The sequence below is a fragment of the Rhinatrema bivittatum genome, chromosome 1 (genome assembly GCF_901001135.1).
Source record: "Rhinatrema bivittatum chromosome 1, aRhiBiv1.1, whole genome shotgun sequence".
Lineage (NCBI taxonomy): Eukaryota > Metazoa > Chordata > Amphibia > Gymnophiona > Rhinatrematidae > Rhinatrema > Rhinatrema bivittatum.
In genome coordinates, this window is record NC_042615.1 from 125,048,577 (window position 1) to 125,071,032 (window position 22,456).

The 22,456-nt window shown below is 49.6% G+C and overlaps 1 protein-coding gene across 1 annotated transcript in view; it reads right to left on the bottom strand.

The window, feature by feature from the left end:
- The window catches only part of PCM1 (pericentriolar material 1), a 1,078,029-nt gene that overhangs the window by 35,445 nt on the left and 1,020,128 nt on the right, over positions 1-22,456 (bottom strand). The window contains 2 exon segments of the mRNA XM_029604912.1: positions 4,481-4,611; positions 4,707-4,795. Coding sequence (XP_029460772.1) covers positions 4,602-4,611; positions 4,707-4,795 — 99 coding nt within the window. The 3' untranslated portion in view covers positions 4,481-4,601.

The following is a 22,456-nucleotide window of genomic DNA, read 5'->3' on the forward strand; positions in this document are numbered from 1 at the left end:
TGTATCACATAGCTACCTGGTTGTATGTCTGGATTAAGATGACTTTGTTGGATAGGCAGTCCTGGAATGCGTAGAGGGCATACAGCATTGCCTGGAGTTCCAGGAAGTTGATCTGACAGGCTGCCTCTGCTCTTGACCAAACCCCTTGTGTCTGTAGTCCGTTGACATGGGCTCCCTAGCCAAGGTAGGAGGCATCTGTGGTCAAGGTCATCTGAGCAGCTCAAATTGGATTCCTGCGCCCATCAGGCGTGGGAGAGCTGGAGCGGGTTCGTTATCTGGACGAGTGCTGAGAGTTTCTGAGTGGCTTGGTGCCACTGAGACTGCAGGGTCCACTGTGTGACCCTCATGGCTAGGTGGGTCATTGGGGTGCTGTGTACCACCGATGTCATGTGACCCAGCAACTTCAGAAGCAGGTGGGCGGAGGCCGTCCACCAGTAGCATGGATCTGGCTAGGCCGGCCAGGGTGGCTATGCGTTCGCTGGGAGGAACATATTGGCCACCGTGGTTGTCCAGGTCTGCTCCTATGAAAGTCAGTCGCTGGGATGGAGTCAGCTGGGATTTTGGGTAGTTGACAAGAAACCCCAGTGATTGGAGGAGGTATAACTTCATGCTGAGGGGCTGAAGGGCCCCTTCTCTTCAGGAACTCTTGATGAGCCAATCATCCAAATATGGAAACACATGTACCCCGTTCCGGCACAAATGTGCTCCCACCACTGCCAGGCACTTTTGTGAAGACCCGGGGTGTGAGGCTAGCCAAGGGTAGAACCCTGTACTGGAAATGTCCTGTGGCCAAACACAAAGTGCAGATATTTGCGATGAAGTGGAAAAATCTCAATGTGCGAGTAAGCATCCTGTAGATCCAGAGAGCAGAGGCATTCCTCTCGATGCAGAAACGGAGCAGGGTGCCCAAGGACACCATCTGAACTGTTCCAGTGCGAAGGAACCTATTTAAGGCTCGAAGATCGCCTGTCCTTTTTGGGATAGAAAATATCAGGAGTAGAACCCCTGCCGCCCGCTGAGCCTGAGGGACCGGTTCCTGGCTCTGGCACTAACAGCAGGGCCGAGAGTTCTAACGCGAGGGTCCTCTGCATATACCTAACCAGGCTCACGCCGGGGAGGGTGGAGAGTCTGGAGGGAACGCGAGGAGATTCAGGGTGGTAACTGTTGAGCTACGATGGAACAATACCCATCAGTCGGTGGTGATTGGGAACCAATGGTTGACGAAGTGGCAGAGACGACCTCCCACAGGTGGGCTGGACGGTGTGAGCAGAGGGGACTGGTTTCTGCTCTCTGGATGCCAGTCAAAACCCAGCTGCAGGACCAGGCTGGGGAGCTGGTTAAGCTCTAGGCACTCTTTGGCGAGGGTGCCCTCTTTGGGAGGACTGAGCTACACGAGCAAGGGAGGGCCAGAGGGTAGTATCTCCGTTGCTTGTAAAATTGCTTCCTAGCATCCCATACGTGGACCTCTACGGGTCGCTGAGGGGCAGCGAGGTGTAGTGAATAGCTAACGCAGGGTCTCGTGGTAGTCCTTGAGTTGGGCCACTGCATCGCAGATCTTGTCCCCAAACAGGTTTACTCCTGTACAGGGGAGGTCAGCTAACTTTTCCTGGACCTCTGGACGAAGGTCCGAGGCCTTGAGCCAGGCCGAGTGTCTGGCACTAACACCCACAGCTGAGACCCTTGATGCTGTTTCAAAAGCGTCATAGACTGCCCTCACTTTGTGCTTCCTAGCCTCCAATCCTTTCTGGAGGATGGAGCCCAGGCCCTCCTGAAACTGCTGTGGCAGGGTCTCCGAGAACTCCTGAACTTGTTTCCAAAGGTCCTGTTATAGTGATTCATGTATAACTGGTATGCAGCTAGAGCTTGATCTGCATAGACCCCTGGAAAACCTGTCATCCAAGGGCGTCTAAGGCTGTTGGGTCTTTTCCCTGGAGGGGCGAAGGAGTGAGGGTGGGTCGTCTTGCTTTTTCTAGGCCATTCCACTACTACCGACTGGTGTGGCAACTGGCTCTTTTGAAAACCCAGGGCCTGTTGCACTAGGTAGGGTGTCATCCGTCTTCTTAATTACTACCGGGGACACAGTATCTGGATGTTCCCACAGATGGTAAAAAGGAGGTCCAGGAAGGGACCTTCGAGCTCCAACAGTTTTGTGGTGGGCACCTCCTCTATTGAAAGCTGGAAGGGAATGGGTTTCCGCACCTCCCTGACCAAAACTGTCAAAGGAGAGAATCTCTGGAGGTGAGCGCCGTCTCTCTTCCTGTGGGAAGGGGGGGTGGTGGGGGGGGAAGGCTCTGAAAGAAGGTCCTCGAGGGCCGCTGAAGGAATGTTCATAAGGGTGCATCTTCCTCACTGGCGAAGCTCTGGGTCGAGGAGAGAGGCTAAAACCCAGGATACGGGGCACAGGCACTGACAGACAGTGCGGTGGCACTGATAGCGGTGGCGCCGGCATCGAGGGCACCGGGACCTGTGAGGGACGGCCGAGGCAACCGGGAGGCCCGATGACTCCAACCGCAGAGATGGGCGCGGAGCCGCATCTTCCTCCTCAGAGGAGCTCGGAATCGGATCGAGACTGGAGGTGGCACTAGTGACTGGCTGGGCACTGAAGGACCCACAGATACGGGTTGCATCGGCAAGGTACCGAGCAGATGTCCAGCTTTTCCAGGACAGGTGCCAGCATGGAAGGCGCCGTATGGGGGCTGGCATCGGTGGTGGCTAAAAGGGCATTGAACACTGCCTGCTGGACCACGAGGTTCCAGCTCCTCTCGAAACAAGGGTGCGGACAAAACCAACCTGGGAGTAGGGGGGCAGGCTGGGCTTCACCGGAGCGTCCACAGGGGTCCGTGGAGGCTCTGTGCCCGGGCACCAATATCAGTGGGAAATGCCCTGGGCTTCCGGTTCCAGAGAGGATGGAGCCTCCTTTCCCCGGGCCTCTTCGGAGGGTGCTCGCCGAAGCCGATGCCCCTCCGGTTGTCAGTGCCGGCACTGAATGGTGATGACTGTCAGTGCCGGTGTTATGCTTCCCACGAGGCTTCGGCCCCAGGCCTCCTCCGCACCCAAGGACGATGATGTGGAAGTCTTCGAATGTTTCTATAGCCTGTGAGGGCTGTCTCCCGCTCCTCGTTCTTCTTGCTGGTCTTCAATGGGGAAAGTCCTGAGTCAGAGTGATCCCCATGACTCGATGCCACCCGGCACCGGAGGTCAATGGAGCAGATTGCTTGGACCCAAACAAGTGCTCCATCTCCTCCAGTCAGGCACGCTGGCCTTTGGGGGGTCATCTGAGCAAAGCTTGGACATCGACGACATCATGGTAAGGCCTTGAGAAACAGACACAAGACGTTGTGTGGGGTCCATTAGGACATCGTCCGCGACACTCTGGGGCACTTTTCCGAAAACTAGTCGCTATGACAAAAAGAGGCGGCATGCTGTCGGTGACTGTCAGTAACCGAGAAGTAAACAGCTGGAAATCGACCGCAAAAACGCGAAATGGACTTACCGGACGTCAGCGAAGTCGACAAAGTATTCTGTGTGAGGAAATTTCTCACAGAGCTCTAGTAACCACAAGACATCGCTGTGGCAGAAAAAAAGACTGAAGGGGGGACCCCGAATAGCCACGGGATTGGTCGCGTGCTGGACATGTTTCAGTGTAACAGTCAAAGGTTCTAGAAACTGACAAACGTGATCAGTTGACAGGGCTCCAGTCTGTTGATGTCACCCATCTGGTGAGGACTACCATCCTGCTGTCCTGGAAGAAAGAAAGTATCATCTATTAGCAGCAGCAGATTGAAGTTAGAGATCAGCCAATTATGAGTTCAAGTACTCTGCGACACTTCAGTGTGCACAACTGAGCGTGGGTTGTATCGCCACTATCTATTGCAGCTTTTGCCCTCCCCCATGCAGATTATATAAGCAGGGGGGTGGTGGGACCAAGATTGCCCAATGACAATTCAGCCGATGGGATGACAGAGTCCAGAGCTGCTACTGATGCAGTGGTCCAGCTGACACAGGGATTGATGATCCATGCAGGCTCCAGAGGCCAAGAGGGATGAAAATGTGCATATTTTTACCTGCATGGAGGTTAGGGTAATTTCTAAAGTCAAATTCTGTGGATAAAATTCGGTTTTACCCTTGAAAATGGCTTTGAGTATGCCCTCATCAATGAGTTACTACTGCAGAGCCAATTGAAAGGTGGCTGATGTAAATAGAACTGAGGTAGCTATGGAGCTGCTGGTAGATGGGAGTCTTGAGCCAGAGCATAAAACCCCTCAAATCAGTTCACATAATGTGTCACATAACTCACAAGATCTGCGTGTCTTCAGAAAATAATATTAATTAAAATAAAAATTAAACCTGAAAAAATTATAAAACAAAAAGCTCTAGACAAGATACTAGTTTAAAATGTATCTTAATATTTGTAAATAAGAAAGCAAGCAGAGTTTTCCCAAAACTTTAATTCCTAATTCACAGAAATATAAAAACTCACCAGGGTCTTTAATTGTTTAGAGGATCTCCTGCCAATTCTTCAGTGCAATTTGCTGCCTTAGCTGTATTTAAAATTTCCTCACACAAACTGTTCCTCTTTTCTTCTTCTACAATTTTCGCAATTAGATCTGTCTTCCAGGATTAAGAACACAATTATTTTCTATAATATGGGGGGGAATTTTCCAGCAAACAGCTCAAACTCTGTTGCAGAAACAAATATTAAATACCTCTGACACACAAGCTTAAGGGGCAAGTCTTCAACTTTCACAAAGTCCTCTTCATCAGACTTCTGACTTATGTTTCCAGAGCCAGCTTCCTATTAGAAAGTTCATTAAAAGAATGAATTTTAATTAGAAGGTTTAGGTTGTTTGGCAGGGGAGGGGATAGGAAGGCAGCGGGGGGAAGGGCTAGTCAGAGGGAAAGAAAGACTATTAGGAAAGTTTTGGTTGTCAACATAATTTTGAATATCATTTGATTTAACTTTGCAAGTGATGTCTCCTTCTACATGAAAGGGATTATCATGCTATGACAATTGGTAAAGTAAAAATTAACTTTCTCTGTACATGTGAAAGTGATCCATCTAAATAATGGCAAGTTTAGTAAAATGTGTAATAAACAATAAGTCATGTATGCTCATGAAGATATTGCACTACTCAGGGGTCTATTAACAAAAATGTGCAAACAGATGCTAAACACGTGCTAATGCATGCTCCCTCACAAAAAGCAGCTCATTTATATTAAAATAGACTAGCATAAGTCTTGCAAGGTAATGCGATTGTGTTACCAATTGCTAAACCTACATCTTGTGAACCTCCACTGGCTAATTCAAGGCCTGATGTAGAGCGCAATCTCCCCCCCTCTACCCTCACTCAAGATGAAGGGCACACATGTTGAAGGCTAGATCCCTGTCACCCCCCCCACCTGCCTACTTCATCCATTGATTTTACATGGGGGAGGGGGGTCACAGGAGAAATGTAAAATGGTGCAGGGGAGGGGGGTGAAAGGCACTTGGTATGGGGGGAGAAAGGAGCACTTTATTCTTGATCAAGGGGGTTTGCTGCCAGCACTTGGGGGGGGGGGCCTTATTCTTGAGTTGTTGGGTGGGGGTCACTGCTGTCACTTAGGGAGCTCTATTTTATTATTTCTTAACCACTGCTCTGGCTTGTCCAAACCCCCAATGTGATAAAAAAAAAAAAAAAGCAGCTTTCATACTACAAAGGCAATTCCCAAATATCTAATCTCTTCATTTCTTAATAAATCAGCTCTGCCACAAATCAATAGACTCACTGTTACCTCAGTCATTAATCAGTCTAACCCAGCATTTCCCAACCTGTGTGCTGTGGCTGCAGTGCGGATGTGCTATGAAAAAAGCCTGATGGGAAGGAGATGAGGTGCACTTTAACTTCCAGGCCTGCAGGATGTTCTCCCACCAGCAAAGAGGGAGTGGGGGGAAAGGTGACAGATCAGCACTTACCTGTTGCTGCTGCTTTCCCTTTTGCTGGCTCTCCTCTCTGAAATTGTAGTCATGAGACCTGGCCTCCTGCAGTTCAGATTGCAGAGGAGGAAGCAGCAGTACCAGCTAAGTGCTGCTCACAGACTTTATTGATTTCAGGACATAGGAGAGAGAAGGTACAGCTGATTGTGCCAAGGGCTGTGGGAAGGGAAGGAAGATGATGGTGGTGAAGGGGTAATGATGCCAGGGGGTGGAGGGAGAGGGAAGCTGGTGCCAAGAGGCATGGAAGGGAGAAGGAAAGGAAGGTGACGATTCCAGAAGGACATGATTGGAGAGGAAAGATTATTCCGGGGGTGGTGCGAGAGGGAAGGTATTGATGCAAGGGAGATGAGGGAGAGGAAAAAGAAGAGAAGGTGTTGCTTGGGGAGAGAGAAGGTGGCGATGATGCCATGGAGTAGAGAGAGCAAAGGAGAGAGATGATGCTGCCAAGGGGTGGAGAAGAGGGAGGTGATGATACCAGGGTATGGAGGGAGAGGGAAGGTGATGATGATGATACCAAGGGGTAGGGGAGAGAGAAAAAAAAAGAGGTGATGCTAGGGGAGTTGAGGATGATGCCATGGAGCAGAAAGCAAAGGTGATGATGCCAGAGGGTGAGGGAGAGGAAAAGGAGGGTGATGCCAGGGGTTAGGGAAGAAGGGTGAGAGAAAATGATGATGATGCCAGGGAGTGGGGGACAGGGAAAGGAAGAAAAGGTGATTATGTCAGAGGAGAGTGAAAAGAAGGTGGAGAAGGTGGTAATGATGCCAGGGGAGAGGGAAGAGGTGGTGATGAGATGATGATGTCGGGGGGGGGGGGGGGGGAGAAAAAAGGGAAGATGATACCATCTCAATAGGGAAATTGTGGGGCTGATTCATTCTGGGCTGAATGGTTGCTGACAATGTGCATAAAATTATAGACATGTGGTGGGCCAAGCCATATTCCGGCAATTTTATTTGCTATGGATGTTGAAGAGGCCTTTGATATGGTCAACTGGCCCTTCTTATTCGAAGTCCTGGAAAGAATGAATTTTGGGCTCTTTTTTGTTAATTGGATTCAACAGTTATACAACAACCCTTAGGCATGTGTTAAAGTTAATGGCAGATACTCTGAAATGTTTAGTGTTTCTAAAGGAACTAGGCAGGGATGTCCACTCACCCCATTGTAATTTTCTCTTTTTTTTGGAACCCTTGGCTATCCGGGTATGTGCCAAAGAAAGTATTCAGGGAGCTTTGATTGGAGGGGTAAATTATAAATTGTCTTTATTTGCTGATGACATCTTATTTACCTTAACTAATCCTTATGGTTCCTTATCAAATGCTGTTAAGTGAGTTGTCAGTTTGGAAAAGTTTCTGGGTTTAAACTAATTCTGGATAAATTGAAATATTGAATTTGACAGTGATGGGTTGAATGTTTTGAAAGGGCTTTTCCCTATAAGTGGGCTAAGAAGAAAATGAAATATTTAGGGAAACAATTGGGTAATTCTTTGGAGAACTTGCTAGATTTAAATTATACTTCACTTTTTAATAAAATAACACATGACAGTGTTGTGGGATAGACTCTCTCTCTCTCCTGGCTTGGGACAAAGCCACGGGCAAAATGAATGTCCTCCCACGAATGGGCTATCTTTTTCAAATTCTCCCAATTTTTCTAACAACCGCCTTAAATTGTGACAAAAATGTATCTTTGATTTTATTTGGAGGAAAAGACCACCTAGAGTCATCACAAAGGTCTTGTTTCAGCCTAAAGAGAGAGGAGGGCTGGTGTTGCCAAATCTCAGGTGGGATTATGTGGCAGTTCAACTGAGGGCTATTATATTATACTGGAATAGAACAGGTGAGCATAAGCAATGGGCAATGTTGGAACAGTCTCTTTGGGTACTATGTCCATTTGGGCAATGATTTGGCAATCTAAAAAGACATGAGGCCCCTTTTAAATATGGCTCCAACTACTGTTTTCACTTTAAAGATCGGGGTGCTGTGGCATACTTATCTGATGGGGCCATTGGAGATACTACTTTAGTACCTCTTTATATCATTCATTTGATTTCCAGCCTGGTCTTGATCTGAGGCTATACCAATGGTGGTTGGATATAGCAAATGTTGCTTACCTGATGTAACAGGTGTTCTCACAGGACAGCAGGATGTTAGTCCTCACAAATGGGTGACATCGAGGATGGAGCCCCAACCACGGAAAACTTCTGTCAAAGTTTCAGGAACTTTGACTGGCCCCTACTGGGCATGCCCAGCAGGGCACCAACCCTGCAGCCAGCAGGGGTCTCCCTTCAGTCTTGTTTTCAAAGCTACAGGCAGTGCCGAAAAGATAAAATAAAAACGAACCCAACACCGCAGGGTGGCGGGCGGGTTTCGTGAGGACTAACATACTGCTGTCCTGTGAGAACACCTGTTACATCAGGTAAGCAACATTTGCTTTCTCACAGGACAAGCAGGATGGTTGTCCTCACAAATGGGTGAGTACCGAGCTGAGGATGTCCTGACTTGCACCAAATGTACCCAACGGTGTGCAACAGACACAACAACTGGGGAGGAATTTGGTAAGGACATCCGCACCCTACCGGGAGGTGGAAGGGTGTTGGTACATCAAGTTGGAAAAAGGTTACGCAGGACAGATTGGCCGAAGATGGAATCTTGTCTTCCAGCTTTATCCAAACAATAGTGGGCTGCAAAGGTATGGAGGGAACTCCAGGTTGCAGCTTTGCAGATGTCAGGAAGCGGCACCGATCGAAAGTGTGCTACTGAAGTTGCCATGGCCCTCACAGAGTGTGCCTTAACACGGTCTTGGAAAGGAATGCCAGCTTGCTGATACAGAAGGAAATGCAGTCCGCCAACCAGGAGGAAAGAGCCTGCTTACCCACAGATTGTCCTAACTTGTTAGGATGGAAAGAGACGAATATTTGAGTGCTCTTCCTGTGAGAAACTGTACGGTCTAGATAAAAAGCTAGAGCTCGTTTACAGTCTAGGGTATGCAGAGTCTGTTCCCCTGAGTTGGAGTGGGGCCTGGGAAAGAAGATAGGTAGTATGATGGATTGATTGATATGAAACTCCGAAACTACCTTAGGTAAAAATTTAGGGTGAGTGCGGAGTACCGCCCGGTCCTGCAGGAGTTTAGTGTAAGGCGGATAGGTAACTAGGGCCTGTAATTCACTAACCCTGCGAGCTGAAGTGATAGCCAAAAGGAATAACACTTTCCATGTGAGATATTTGAGGTCACAGGAGTGCAGAGGTTCGAAAGGTGGTTTCATAAGGCGACCAAGAACCAGATTAAGGTCCCAAGATGGGGCCGGAGGGCGTAAAGGTGGCTTCAAATGGAGCAAGCCTTTAAGAAAACGGGTTACCAGGGGTTGTACTGAGATAGGGACACCCCCAATACCTTTATGGAAGGCGGCTACCGCACTAAAATGCATTCTAATGGAAGAGGTTTTTAGACCTGATTCTGATAGATGCCATAAATAGTCCAAGAATTTAGAGATTGGACAGGAAAGAGGATGAAGGGACTGAGAAGTGCACCATGATGTGTACCGTTTCCATTTGTATGAGTAAGATTTTCTTGTGGAAGGCTTTCGTGAAGCGATCAGGACACGAGAAACTGAATCCGAAAGGTTAAATGGCTGAAGGACTAACCTTTCAACATCCATGCCGTCAGTGACAAGGCTTGGAGGTTGGGATGGAGGAGGCATCCGTAGTTTTGAGTGAGCAGATGCGGGTCCGTTCCCAGAGGAATGTGTCTGCAGATGGAGAGATCCCGTAGTATGGGAAACCACACTTGGCGTGGCCAGTGCGGTGCTATCAGGATCATAGTTCCTCTGTCCTGTCGCAGCTTCACGAGAGTCTTCGACAGAAGAGGAAGTGGAGGGAATGCATAAAGCAGACCGGTTGTCCACGTGAGGGAGAACGCATCCCTCGGCCGAGAGTGCTGGCTCCGAATGAGAGAGCAGTAATTGTCCACTTTGTGGTTCTGAGGGGACGCAAAGAGGTCTATGTGGGGATAACCCCACTTGTGAAATAGAGAGGTCGCTACCAAGGGATTGAGTGACCACTTGTGTGGTTGGAAGACACGGCTCAGCTGGTCTGCCAATACATTGTCTGCTCCCGGTAAGTAGGTGGCCCTGAGGTACATGGAGCGGGAGAGGGCTTCCGCCCAAATCTGCGCAGCTTCCTGACACAGAAGGAAGGAGCCTGTGCCTCCCTGCTTGTTTATGTACCACATGGCCACCTGGTTGTCTGTTTGAATTAAGATTGCGTGGTTCGATAGGCAATCTTGAAAGGTCCTGAGAGCATAGCGGATTGCTCGCAGCTCCAGGAAATTTATCTGGTGTTTGGCTTCCTCTAGTGACCAGTATCCTTGAGTTTGCAGATTGTGTAGATGGGCTCCCCACCTGATGTTGGAAGCATCGGTGGTGAGGATTATCTGGGGATCTGGTGGAAGAAAGGACAAGCCCTGTAGGAGGTTGCATTGATTTGTCCACCAGGCAAGGGACAGACGGAGTGCGTCGGTGATTGTAACAATGGAGGACAGAGGCTGAAGAGCTTGAGTCCATTGTGTGACTCTCATGGCCAGACGGGCCATGGGAGTTACTTGAACTGAGGAGGCCATATGTCCTAGTAGAATGAGGAATTGGCGAGCCGTGGCTGTGTGTTGAGACCGCAGCTGGCGAGCTAGGGACACTAGAGTCTTGGCCCGTTGATGAGGGAGGAAGGCTTTTGTTTGTAAGGTGTCCAAGTCTGCCCCAATGAAAGATAAGGTCTGAAATGGGACCAAGTAGGATTTCTCGTAATTGACAAGAAATCCTAGAGAGAGCAAAGTATGAATTGTTAGGGTCAGGGAGGACCGAGCTATTTGCTGGGTTGGGGCCCTGATTAACCAATCGTCCAGGTAGGGGTAGACGTGGACACCTTCCTTCCTGAGGAATGCTGCTACCACCACGAGGCATTTGGTAAAGACTCGTGGTGCAGACGCCAGGCCGAAAGGTAGTACACGGTATTGGTAGTGGTTTCAGCCTACTAGAAAACGCAGGTATTTGCGATGAGATTCTGTGATCGCAATGTGGGTATATGCGTCTTTCAGGTCTAGAGAGCATAGCCAATCCCCTCTTTGCAGTAGAGGGAGCAGCGAGCCCAGGGTTACCATCTTGAACTTCTCCTTGGAAAGGTACTTGTTGAGGGCCCGTAGGTCTAGGATTGGACGAAGTCCTCCTGACTTTTTTGGTATCAGGAAGTACCTGGAGTAGAACCCGAGTCCTTGTTGTAAGGGAGGAACGGGTTCTATAGCGTTTGACTGTAGGAGAAGAGAAACTTCCTGCTCTAAAAGAAACAGAATGATCGGTGGAGTCTCCACGCCTGCAAAGGTGGGGAGTCGGCAGGAAGGGATAGGAAGTTGAGGTGGTAACCCTGTGCAATGATTGCTATCACCCATTGATCTGTGGTGATTTGATGCCACTTTTCTAGGAAGTGGCACAGCCGTCCTCCTACCGGTATAGCTGGAAGAGGGGTTTGGCAACTGCTCTCTAAGTGAAAGTCAAAAACCCGCCGCAGGGCCCTGTTGTGGAGCTGCTGCAGGCTTTTGTTTACGAGTCTGGCGAGGCTGAGTCTTATGGTAAGACCGTGCAGGCCTAGGCTTGGTTGATGGGGGATAATACTTTCGTGGCCTAAAGAAAGACTTCTTGGAGTCCTTTCCAAAGGGCTGTTTAGAAGGCAAGTCAGGAGGAATGGATGAGAGCTGTTTAAGTGTCTCATGATGATCCTTCAATTCAGCAACAATTTGTTGAATTTGCTCACCAAACAAATTATCCCCTAGGCAGGGTAGATTAGAGAGCCTGTCCTGAACTTCTGGACGAAGGTCAGATGATTTAAGCCAAGCCCAACGTCTGGCAGAGATGGCCGTAGCAGAAATTCTAGTGGAAGCATCAAAGATGTCATAGGCTGTTCGTATTTCATGCTTCCCAGCTTCAAACCCTTTATTTAGAAGGGATTGAAGCTGTGGCTAGAACTGTTCAGGCAAGCAATCAGTGTATTCCTGCATCTGTTTCAGGGATGGACCCTATTATATTGAGTCATATAAAGTTGATAAGAAGCTATTCTGGAAATCAGCATAGCTCCATGATATACCTTCTACCTATACTACTAGGGAATTTGTTTTCCTTAGTAGGAGGTATGGAAGAGTGTGGCTTAGTCGCTTAGCTTTCTTTTGAGCTGATTCTACGACTACAGAATGATGGTCTAACTGGAGTTTTTGAAAACCAGGTGCTGACTGTACAAGATATGTAGAGTCAGCTTTTTTGTTGACCGGGAAACAGATCCGGGAGATTCCCCAATTCTTTTTAAGAAGGTCTAGAAAAACCTGATGAATGGGAATAGAAGTGATGACGTTGGGGCATCCAAAATTGGAGCAATTCCATCATCTGGTGCCTGTCATCTTGTTCAGATTGAAGTTGGAATGGGACCAACTCTGACATTTCCTTCACAAAATTTATGAAAGAGAGGTCCTCAGGGGGAGAACGCTTTCTACTCTCCGCAGGAGAGGGCGGTGAAGGCAAATCATCGGTATCAGTAGAGGTATCATCACCCCAAGTATCATAGGGATCTGGATGATGACCTGCAGGACCTCGAGGGGGCTGAACCCCTGAAGGCCCAGGTTGAGGTTCCGAAATATCGGTTGAAATCACCAGGGGCATCGAGAAAATCCTCGATGGAATCGGTGCCGGTATCGAGGGAACCGGTGTCGGTCTCGATGGAATTGGTGTCGGCATCGGAAACCTCGTGGAGCAGAGGTGCGTATCGCCCCCGAAGAAGAATCTGGTGGCGAGGGACGACCTGGCATCGATTGAACAATTCCCGAAGGGGGAATTCGATACGTGTTTTCTCCACTTGATGATAAACCTGTCGGTGACAGCGGTCTTACCGGTGTCGGTGACTCATGTATCAACACCGGTGGAAGGGCTGTCTTAGCGCCTCCATCCGGGTGTAGCAGCGGTGCCAGTGCTGCTGCAATCGGCTCGGTGACCGTTTTCCCTCTCGGTGCCGGAGGAGTCTGGAACCGGTAGCATCGCCTTGTCGATGGCCTCCTGGACCAGCCGGTCCCAGTTCTGCCCGGAGACCAGGGTAACAAGACCCGGCTCGACGGGAGAGGGGGCTGAGCAGGAGGGACCATCGTCACCGGTGGGATCGCGGCTCCCCCAAACCCCGAGTGGGGTGAGGGTTGCCTTGGGTGCCTGCGAAACAGTATGGACGGTGCCACTTCTGATCGAGACTTTTTGGCGGTGGCTCGGTCGGTGGCTGAGGTCGATGACGTCGATTCCTCGACAGGCCGAGACTTATGACGTCGATGGCGATGTTTTTCTTTCCGATCCCCTCGATCTCAGGGGAAGGGAACGGAGTCGATTGCCGCTAAGTCATCGATGGCGGGACGGTCCACCGAAGGGTTGTCGATGATGATGAGACCTCGACGGTGCCGGTTCCGATGACGTCGATGCAATCGATGGCGTTGGGGTACGAGCTTGGAAGAGGAGCCCCATCTTCTCCATTCTGGCTTTGCGACCCTTTGGTGTCATTAGGGCACATTTGGTGCAAGTCAGAACATCATGCTCACTCCCTAAACACAAAACACAGACTCTATGAGGGTCTGTGATTGATATAGTTCGGGTACAATCCGAACACCGACGGAACCCCGACGCCATGGCGAAAGGCCAAAAATTTAGCCGCGGGACTGTCGACTGCCAACAGGCCTCAAGGGCCAAACTCGACGGAAGTCGACCAAACGACGGCAAAAACTTACCGAAGTTCCGCGGACCGAAAAATTTGTCGAAGGGAGACCCCTGAGGGGCAAATTTTTCTTCAGAATTAATTATTCGAAATTCCTGTCAGGAACGTGGTTAAGAGCTCTTCTACCGCGTGGCTACTGCTGCGCGGAAAAAAGAAGACTGAAGGGAGACCCCTGCTGGCTGCAGGGTTGGTGCCGTGCTGGGCATGCCCAGTAGGGGCCAGTCAAAGTTCCTGAAACTTTGACAGAAGTTTTCCGTGGTTGGGGCTCCATCCTCGATGTCACCCATTTGTGAGGACAACCATCCTGCTTGTCCTGTGAGAAAGGTTTAAACCGCCTGGCTCATTTTGGGAGCTTTAATAATGTTATTTCTTTGGAAAAGTTGGCTAAAAATTATTTTGAGAAAATGGATTATTTTTTTTACACTCACATTTTTACAACTGCCTTTGTTTAGAAGGATTTATCCTTGGGGAAAACATTTTTTGAGAGCTTATGTGACAATGGTGACAGATTCAATGGGGTTATTTCTAAGTTGTATGGCATTCTCAAAAAGGGATACCATGACTGGCTGGGTTATATGACACCTTGGGGAAAAGATTTGGGAACTGAGATAACTGAGGCTGAGTGGGATGCAGCCTTTTTGTATACAAGGAAAAGCTCAATCTCAGCCTAAGAGGGAATGACTACAAGTTTATGAAGAGACTCCTGAGCGGATTCATAAAACCTTTCCCAGGGTTTCCAATTTGTGTTGTAAAGGTTGTGGTTCCTTGGGATCTTATTTCCATCTCTGGTGGGAATGCTCCATCATCTCTAGATTTTGGAGGGAGTTATTTTCCTTTCTTAATATCACAAAGCTGGATCTCCCATTTTCTCCCAAAAGTGCTCTATTGAACATATACCCGAGATTCATCAAGAGGGGAATCTTTGGTAGTGATTGCTGCCAGAAGTGAGTTAGCATGCTATTGGTAATTATCCAGCCTTCCTAGAATGGTTAATATTTTCTCTCAGACAGATATCAATAGCCTATGTAAATTAGCAGCAAAAAAAGAATCATGTGATGTTAAAATGTGAGAAAGTTTGGGCTCCTTTCATAGCATGCAAAGCCAAACAGGGTGGATCACGGGATTAAAGGTTTCTCCAGTAGACTCTGCTGATATTCTTCTATAGATTATGGCTTCTCTTCTTCAATATATTCTGCTTTAGCTTCTCTCATTATGCTTTCTTTACCAGGTCACCCGAAGTATCTGTATATGAGGGGTACTTTTTGGTATGAGGGATGGGGAAGGCAATGAGCTCTGGTTCGATGATGAGGGTGATATGTATTGCTTTCATGTATTTTGGTTCTGTGTGCTGAATGATTGCAATTTAATTGGAGTGATATTAAGCAATGTTGAAGACTATTATCATGATGTTTTGAATTGTAAGTTTATTTGCTTTATATATCACGTTTTTACTTTCACTGTTCTTTGTACATTGAAGACATAATAAGTTTTTTACAAAAAAAATGAAAGCGCAGTTGCTTACCTGTAACAGGTATTCTCCTAGGACAGCAGGATCTTAGTTCTCACAGTTGGGTGATATCACTAGATGGAGCCAAGCACAGAAAACTTTTGTCAAAGTTTCTAGAAGGTTTGACTGGCACACTGAGCATGCCCAGCACACCACTATCTACGCATCCACGCGAGGTCCTCCTTCAATCTAGTAACAGAAAAATATGAGCAAAAAAACCAAAAACAAAAATGAAGGAGAAACCAACTCTGCGGGGTGGCGGGCGGGTTTCTTGAGGACTAATATCCTACTGTCCTAGGAGAACACCTGTTACAGGTAAGCAACTGTGCTTTCTCCTAGGACAAGCAGGATGGTAGTCCTCACAGATGGGTGAATACCAAGCTCCAGGCTGTTCCCGGCAACAACCAACAGGTACCGAACAAGGTGCCAATGGGCACAACAACTGAGGTACTGTTGGATGGTGGGGAAACAGCTTTGTTTTAACTTCCAGGGGGCTTTTGGTAGGAAGAGTTGGGTTTAAGTCTGGAAGAGATTGTGCAGGAAAGATTGGCTAAATCTACAGTCTTGTCGACCATTCTTGTCCAAGCAGTAATGGGCGGTGAACCTGTGTAGGGAGTTCCACACTCAGCCCTGCAGATTTCGACAACGGGGATCACCCATATGTGGGCCACCGACGCCGCCTTAGCCCTCACTGAGTGAGTTTTAACTCTTCCCTCTAGATGAAGTTCTGATTGAGCATAGCAGAATGAGATGCAGTCTGCTAGCCAGTTGGATAAGGTCTGTTTGCCCACCACAACCCCCATTCTGTTCTTGCCAAAAAAAAAATATGAACAGTTGGGTGGACTGTCTTTGGCCTGATGAGCCAGAGCTCTTTTGCAAACCAATGTATTTAGAGCCTGCTTCTCCTGGTGGGAATGGGGCCTCGGGAAAAAAGTGGGCAACACAACGGACTGATTGATGTGAAAATCAGTCACAACCTTTGGCAAGAACTTGGGATGTGTACTAAGGACCACAAGATCATGAAAGAATCTCGTGTAGGGCGGGTATGTAACCAAGGCCTGAAGCTCGCTTATCCTACACGTCGAAGTAACTGCCACCGGGAAAAAGACTTTCCAGGTGAGAAATTTCAGCTCATAGGAGCACCTAGGCTCAAAAGGACGACGCATGAGCCACGCCAACATGATGTTGAGATCCCAGGACACAACAGGGGGCAGCAGAGGGGGCTTTAGCTGAAGCAGGCCCCGCATAAAGTGATCTACTATGGGCTGAACCGAGATGGGTGTGCCAGCAACCCCACTATGGTAAGCACTGACTGTACTCAAATGGACCTTAACTGAGGTGGTTTTGAGTCCATTCTCGGAAAGGTGCCACAGGTAGTCCAGAAATCTTGGCATTGGGTAAGTGAATGGATCTAAGTCCCGTTCCCCATGCCAGGCTGAGAACCTCTGACACTTCAACTTATAAGACTTCCTTGAGGAAGGCTTCCTGGAGGCCACCAGTACCTGGGACACATTATCAGATAGGTTCAGGAGCTGAAGGACTAGGCGCTTAACATCCAAACAGTCAAGGGCAACGTCCAGAGGTTTGGATGGTGCAACATGCCCTGGTCCTGAGTTATCAGGTCAGGCGCAATCACCAGGTGGATGGGAGTCCTTATTGACAGATCTTGGAGGAGAGGGAACCAGACTTGCCTGGGCCAGTATGGCGCCAGAAGAATCATGGTCCCCTAGTCCCGTTGGAGGTTCAGGAGTGTCCTAATAAGAGGATAAGCGTAGAGAAGACCTGTGCCCCAGTGGAGGACAAAGGCATCGGAGGCTGGGCGTCTGTCCATCCTGAAGAGAGAACAGAAGTTGCTCACTTTGCAATTTTAGAGGGAGGTGAAGAATTCCACATCCGGAGTTCCCCACAAGCGGAAAATCTGGGCAGCTACTGCCGGATTTAAGAGCAGCTCAGGTCGTCTGCCAGTACGTTGAATGCCCCAACCAGATACGTCGCTCATAGGGACATACTCTGCGACAGAGCCCAAGCCCAGATCTGCACCACTTCCTGACAGAGGTGGTAAGATCCTGTGCCTCCTGCTTGTTGCTATACCACATGCTGCTACTTGTTTGTCCAAACAAGACTGCTTGTGCGACAGCCAGTCTTGAAACACCCAAGAGTGTAGCGAACTACCCGAAGCTCATGGAAGTTTATCTGGTTCTGAGGTTCCTGAGCTGTCCAGTTCCCCTGTGTGAGGAGGCCATTGTGCCCCTCAACCATGGGGGGAGGCATCAGTGGTAAAGACTACTTGAGGTAGCACAGGTTGGAAAGGATCCCCCTGTTCCAGATTGGAGAGATTCTCCTACCAGGCAGGTAAAGCCTCAGGGGCTGCGTGATGGAGACATGAGTTCCGAGGTCCTGTGATGCCTGCTGCCACTGCAATTGCAGAGTCCATTGTGCCCTGCACATACAGAGGCGGGCCAAGGGGGTGACATGGACAGAAACTGTCATGTGGCCCAGCAATAGAAGCAGTAGATGAGCAGTTACCTATCTGCCTCCCACCAAGGCTGCCAGAGGACAGGGCGAGAGCTCGATCGTGGGGCAAAAACACCTTGCCTGAATCATCATCCAGCCTGGCTCCTCTGAAGTCCAGCTGGGGAGACGGCAGAGGTTGCACTTCCGGTAGTTGAAGATAAATCCCAGAAAGTGCCAGCACCTGCATGATAAGGGTCAAAGCAAAAAAAGCTTCTTGCGGGAGTCGCTTTTGAACAACCGGTTGTCTAGATAGAGGAACACATGCACCCCCCTCGTCTGAGGTGCACTACAACCACTGCCAGGCACTTGGTGAAGACCCTAGGAGCTGATGCCAAGCCAATCGGCAGTACTCTGTACTGGTAGTGAGCTTGCCCCCCCCCGGAAAGCAGAGGTACTTCCTGTGCCTTGGGAGGATAGCAATGTGAGCGTAGGCATCTTTGAGATCGAGGGAACAGAGCCAGTCTCCTCTCCTGAGAAGCGGTATCAGAGTGCCCAGAGACCATCTTGAACTTTTCCTTGTGGAGGAATTTGTTCAAGGCCCTGAGATCGAGAATGGAGCATAGGCCCCCAGTTCTCTTTGGTATCAGGAAATACCTTGAATAAAACCCCTGCCCTTGCTGACAACGGGGAACAGGTTCTGCCGCTCCTGCCACTATAAGAGCTGAGAGTTCCCCTCGAAGAATGTCCTGCGGGATGGACAAACCCCACAATGGACATGGGGAAAAGTCTGTCGAGACTTCTCTGAAGTTCAGACGATACCCCTGGCGAACGATGGCGAGGACCCACCAGTCCAACGTGATGAGTGGCCAGCGGTGGGCGAAGCCAAGAAGCCTGCCCCCTCACTGGAGATCGTGTGCCAGGGATACGATGCACTGACTCATGGCTCCCTCACCTCCAGTCAAAACCCCGTAACTGGTGCCTGCTGGGGGAGGTCGGCTGGACCCTGGAGTTCACTGTTGACGGAAGCGACTTCTGGAACCAGCACAGGGTGGTGCGAGTCCGGGTGGCTGGAGGATAATACTTCCGATAACCGGCAAAGGAATTCCTGGAACCTGGTCAGAAAGATTTCCTGGCAGAGGGTCAAAAGCACTAGCGGTTTAGCTATTGAAGGGTTTCATGGGGATCTTCAGCTGGGGCTACTGCGTCCCTGACCTTGCCCCCGAAGAGATTTTCCCCTGTATAAGGGAGGTCAGTCAACTTCTCTTGGACTTCTGGATGAAGATCAGAAGCACGGAGCCAGGCTATCCTACGAGTACCGATGCCCGGGCTGTTTCAAAAACATCGTACGTGGATCTCGCCTCATGTTTTCCGGCTTCCAGGCCCTGTTGCACAGCAGCAGAAAACGAATCCTGTTGCTGCTGTGGCAGTCATTTTGCAAGCTCTTGGACCTGTTTCCACAGGTTGCGGTTGTATTGGGTCATGTATAACTGGTAGGAGGCGATACGGGTGATGAGCATAGCGCCCTGAAACACCTTCCTACCTAGGGGCATCCAGCTCCAGATGTTCTTGCCCTGGTGGGGGCGGAGGAATGGGTATGGGAATGCTTGGCCTTTTTGACAGCGGACCTCCCACCACCACTGATTGGTGGGGAAGATGGCATTTCTTAAAACTAAGGCCTCTTACACTAGATAAGTGGTGTCTGCCTTCCTGTTTACAGGAGAAATGGATATCGGGTGCTCCCACATCCTAAGGAGAAGATTCTTAAAGATGTCATGGATCGGAAGAGCCACTATCTCCTTAGGTGCATCGATAAACTGGAGAACTTCCAGCATTTTATTTCATGCATCCCCCTCAGTTAGGAGTTGGAAGGGAATGGTTTCGGCCATGGCCTTGACAAACCCTGCAAAGGAGAGGTCTCTGGGGGGAGACTGACACCTTTCCTCTGGTGGCGAAGGTTCTGAGAGGAGATCACCAAAGTCTTTGGAAGAAAAACTCGGAAGAGTCATCTTCCCATGAATCGAACAAGACCTCCTCCTCACTTACATCCCCAAAGGGCCTATGTGGGTGAGGCTTGACCAAACCTTTCGGTCTGGGTACCGAGGGAACCGGTGGCATCGGCAGCAGGGAGGGCGCTGATCATCATGGGAGGCCTGATGGCCCAGGGAAATGTGGCCTTGGGACCAAAGCACCGGATGGCACTGGCGGTAGGTGCATGTCTTCCTCCTTGGAGGACCCAATGATAGGAATTGCTCCTGAGGAGGGGATCTGTGGCTTTGAGGGAACAGATGGTCCCCCGGGCACTGGCTGCGATTGAAGGGTGCCAAATAGGAACGTACAGACATTAAGCAGGGGCGACAACAGAGATGGTGCAGGCCTTGGCTCTGGTATGGTGGGGCTGGTGCAGGGGGCAGTTCAATGCCCCTAAGGCTCAGAGCACCGTACCCTGTTGTCCCAACTCCCTCCTGGAAGTCCTGTGAAAACAGACTGTTTGGAGGGGGACGAGGTGTCACACTGGAGTCTCCTTGGGGCACCGATGTCAGTGGTGAAACCTTAGGACTCCCGGGTCTGCTGGAGGATGGGGCCTTCTCACAACAGGGATTCTTTGGTGGCAGCACGGAGGCTGCAGGTGCCGCACTGGAACCTGAGCCATGCGCAGACGGCGACCGGTGGCGATGCTTTCGAGGTTTCCCAAAGTGATTGGTCTGGTCTTTCCCCAGCAACGAAGAAGCAGAGAGGATCCAGATGTCCGAGACAGCACAGTTAAGAGGGCTGATCACCGAAGGAGCCATTGGGGGTGTAGAGAGGGACAGCGTATCCAGCGGTTCTCCCCTACCCCAAGCATTGGGGATTCTGAAGCTGTCAAAGATGGAGTGAACTTTTTGGGGCCAAAGAGTTTCTCCATTTTGTCGGAACGAGAGCAACAGCCCTTGGGGATCATCTGATCATACAGCTGACCACCCTCGGACCATCATGCGATGGCCCCAGGCAGAGGATGCAAACTTCATGTGGGTCCGTAATGGACATGGCCTGCAGGCACTGGGGGCATCGGCAAAACCCGGACAATGCCATGAAAATGAAATGGCGAGCGGTTGATGCTTGGCGGTCACCGAGAAGCGAGCCACCTGGAATCGAATGCAAAAAGGTTGAAATGGTAAAATTAACCTGCCAAGCAAACGGGACACTGTCTGGAGGAAGGGGGACCCGACATGAAAGGAGAAAAAATGCTTTAAAAGCTCGAAAAGAGAACACAAATAGAGCTCCAAAAGCCACAAAGCAACTAGCACCGCGGAAAAAAAGAGACTGAAGGGGGACCTCGCATGGACAGTGGCATGCTCAGATACAGTTGCGATGGAGAAGGTACAGAGAAGGGGCAACCAAATGATAAAGGGGATGGAACAGCTCCCCTATGAGGAAAGGCTGAAGAGGTTAGGGATGTTCAGCTTGGAGACAGCTGAGGGGGGATATGATAGAGGTCTTTAAGATCATGAGAGGTCTTGAACGAGTAGATGAGACTTGGTTATTTACACTTACGAATAATAGAAGGACTAGGGGGCATTCCATGAAGTTAGCAAGTAGCACATTTAAGACTAATCGGAGAAAATTCTTTTTGCACGCAACGCACAATAAAGCTCTGGAATTTGTTGCCAGAAGATGTGGTTAGTGCAGTTAGTGTAGCTGGGATCAAAAAAGGTTTGGATAAGTTCTTGGAGAAGAAGTCCATTAACGGCTATTGATCAAGTTTACCTAGGGAATAGCCACTGCTATTAATTGCATCAGTAGCATGGGATCTTCTTCGTGTTTGGGTAATTGCCAGGTTCTTGTGGCCGGGTTTGGCCTCTGTTGGAAACAGGATGCTGGGCTTGATGGACCCTTGGTCTGACCCAGCATGGCAATTTTTTATGTTCTTATTGCTCGTAGCTCCAAGAAACTGATTTGGTGTTTGGCTTGCTCTGGAGACCAAGCTCCTTGGGTCTGCAAATTGGCGACATGTGCTCCCCAGCCGAGGTTCAAAGCATCGGTGGTGAGAATTATTTGAGGGTCTGGAGCCTGGAAGGGTAGGCCTTGGTGGAGATTGATCTGATTTTTCCACCAGGCTAGAGACTGACGAAGTGGGTCTGTGATGTGGACAATGGTGGATAGTGGTTGGACGGATTGAGTCCATTGCATGACTCTCATGGCCAAGTGGGCCATTGGGGTAACCTGTACTAGGACGCCATGTGTCCCAGCAGGATGAGGAAGTGGCGTGCAGTCGAGAAGTGCTGAGACTGTAGCTGGTGAGCGAGAGAAATGAGAGTGAGAGCTCGCTGTTGAGGCAGAAATGCCTTTGCTTGAAAGGTGTCGAAGTCTGCCCCTATGAAGGACAAAGTTTGAGACGGGACTAAGCAGGATTTCGTGTAGTTGACTAGAAATCCTAGCGAAATCAGAGTGTGTAGGGTGAGAAGTAGGGACAACAGAGCAGCTTGCTGAGTGGGAGCCCTGACCAACCAATCGTCGAGTTAGGGGTAGACGTGAACTCCGTGAGTCCTGAGGAAGGCTGCTACTACTACGAGGCACTTGGTGAAGACTAGTGGTGCAGATGCCAGGCCGAACGGTATGGGGTCTGTTAACGACATGGTGCGAGCGCAGTCAGGGCCCCAACGCCATGGCTTTTGAAAAATTGAGCCATGGTGCGGTCGAAGGCCTGTAGGCCACGAGTGCCAAACTCGATGGGAATCGACCGAAATCGGGTAAAACACTTACCGGAGTAAT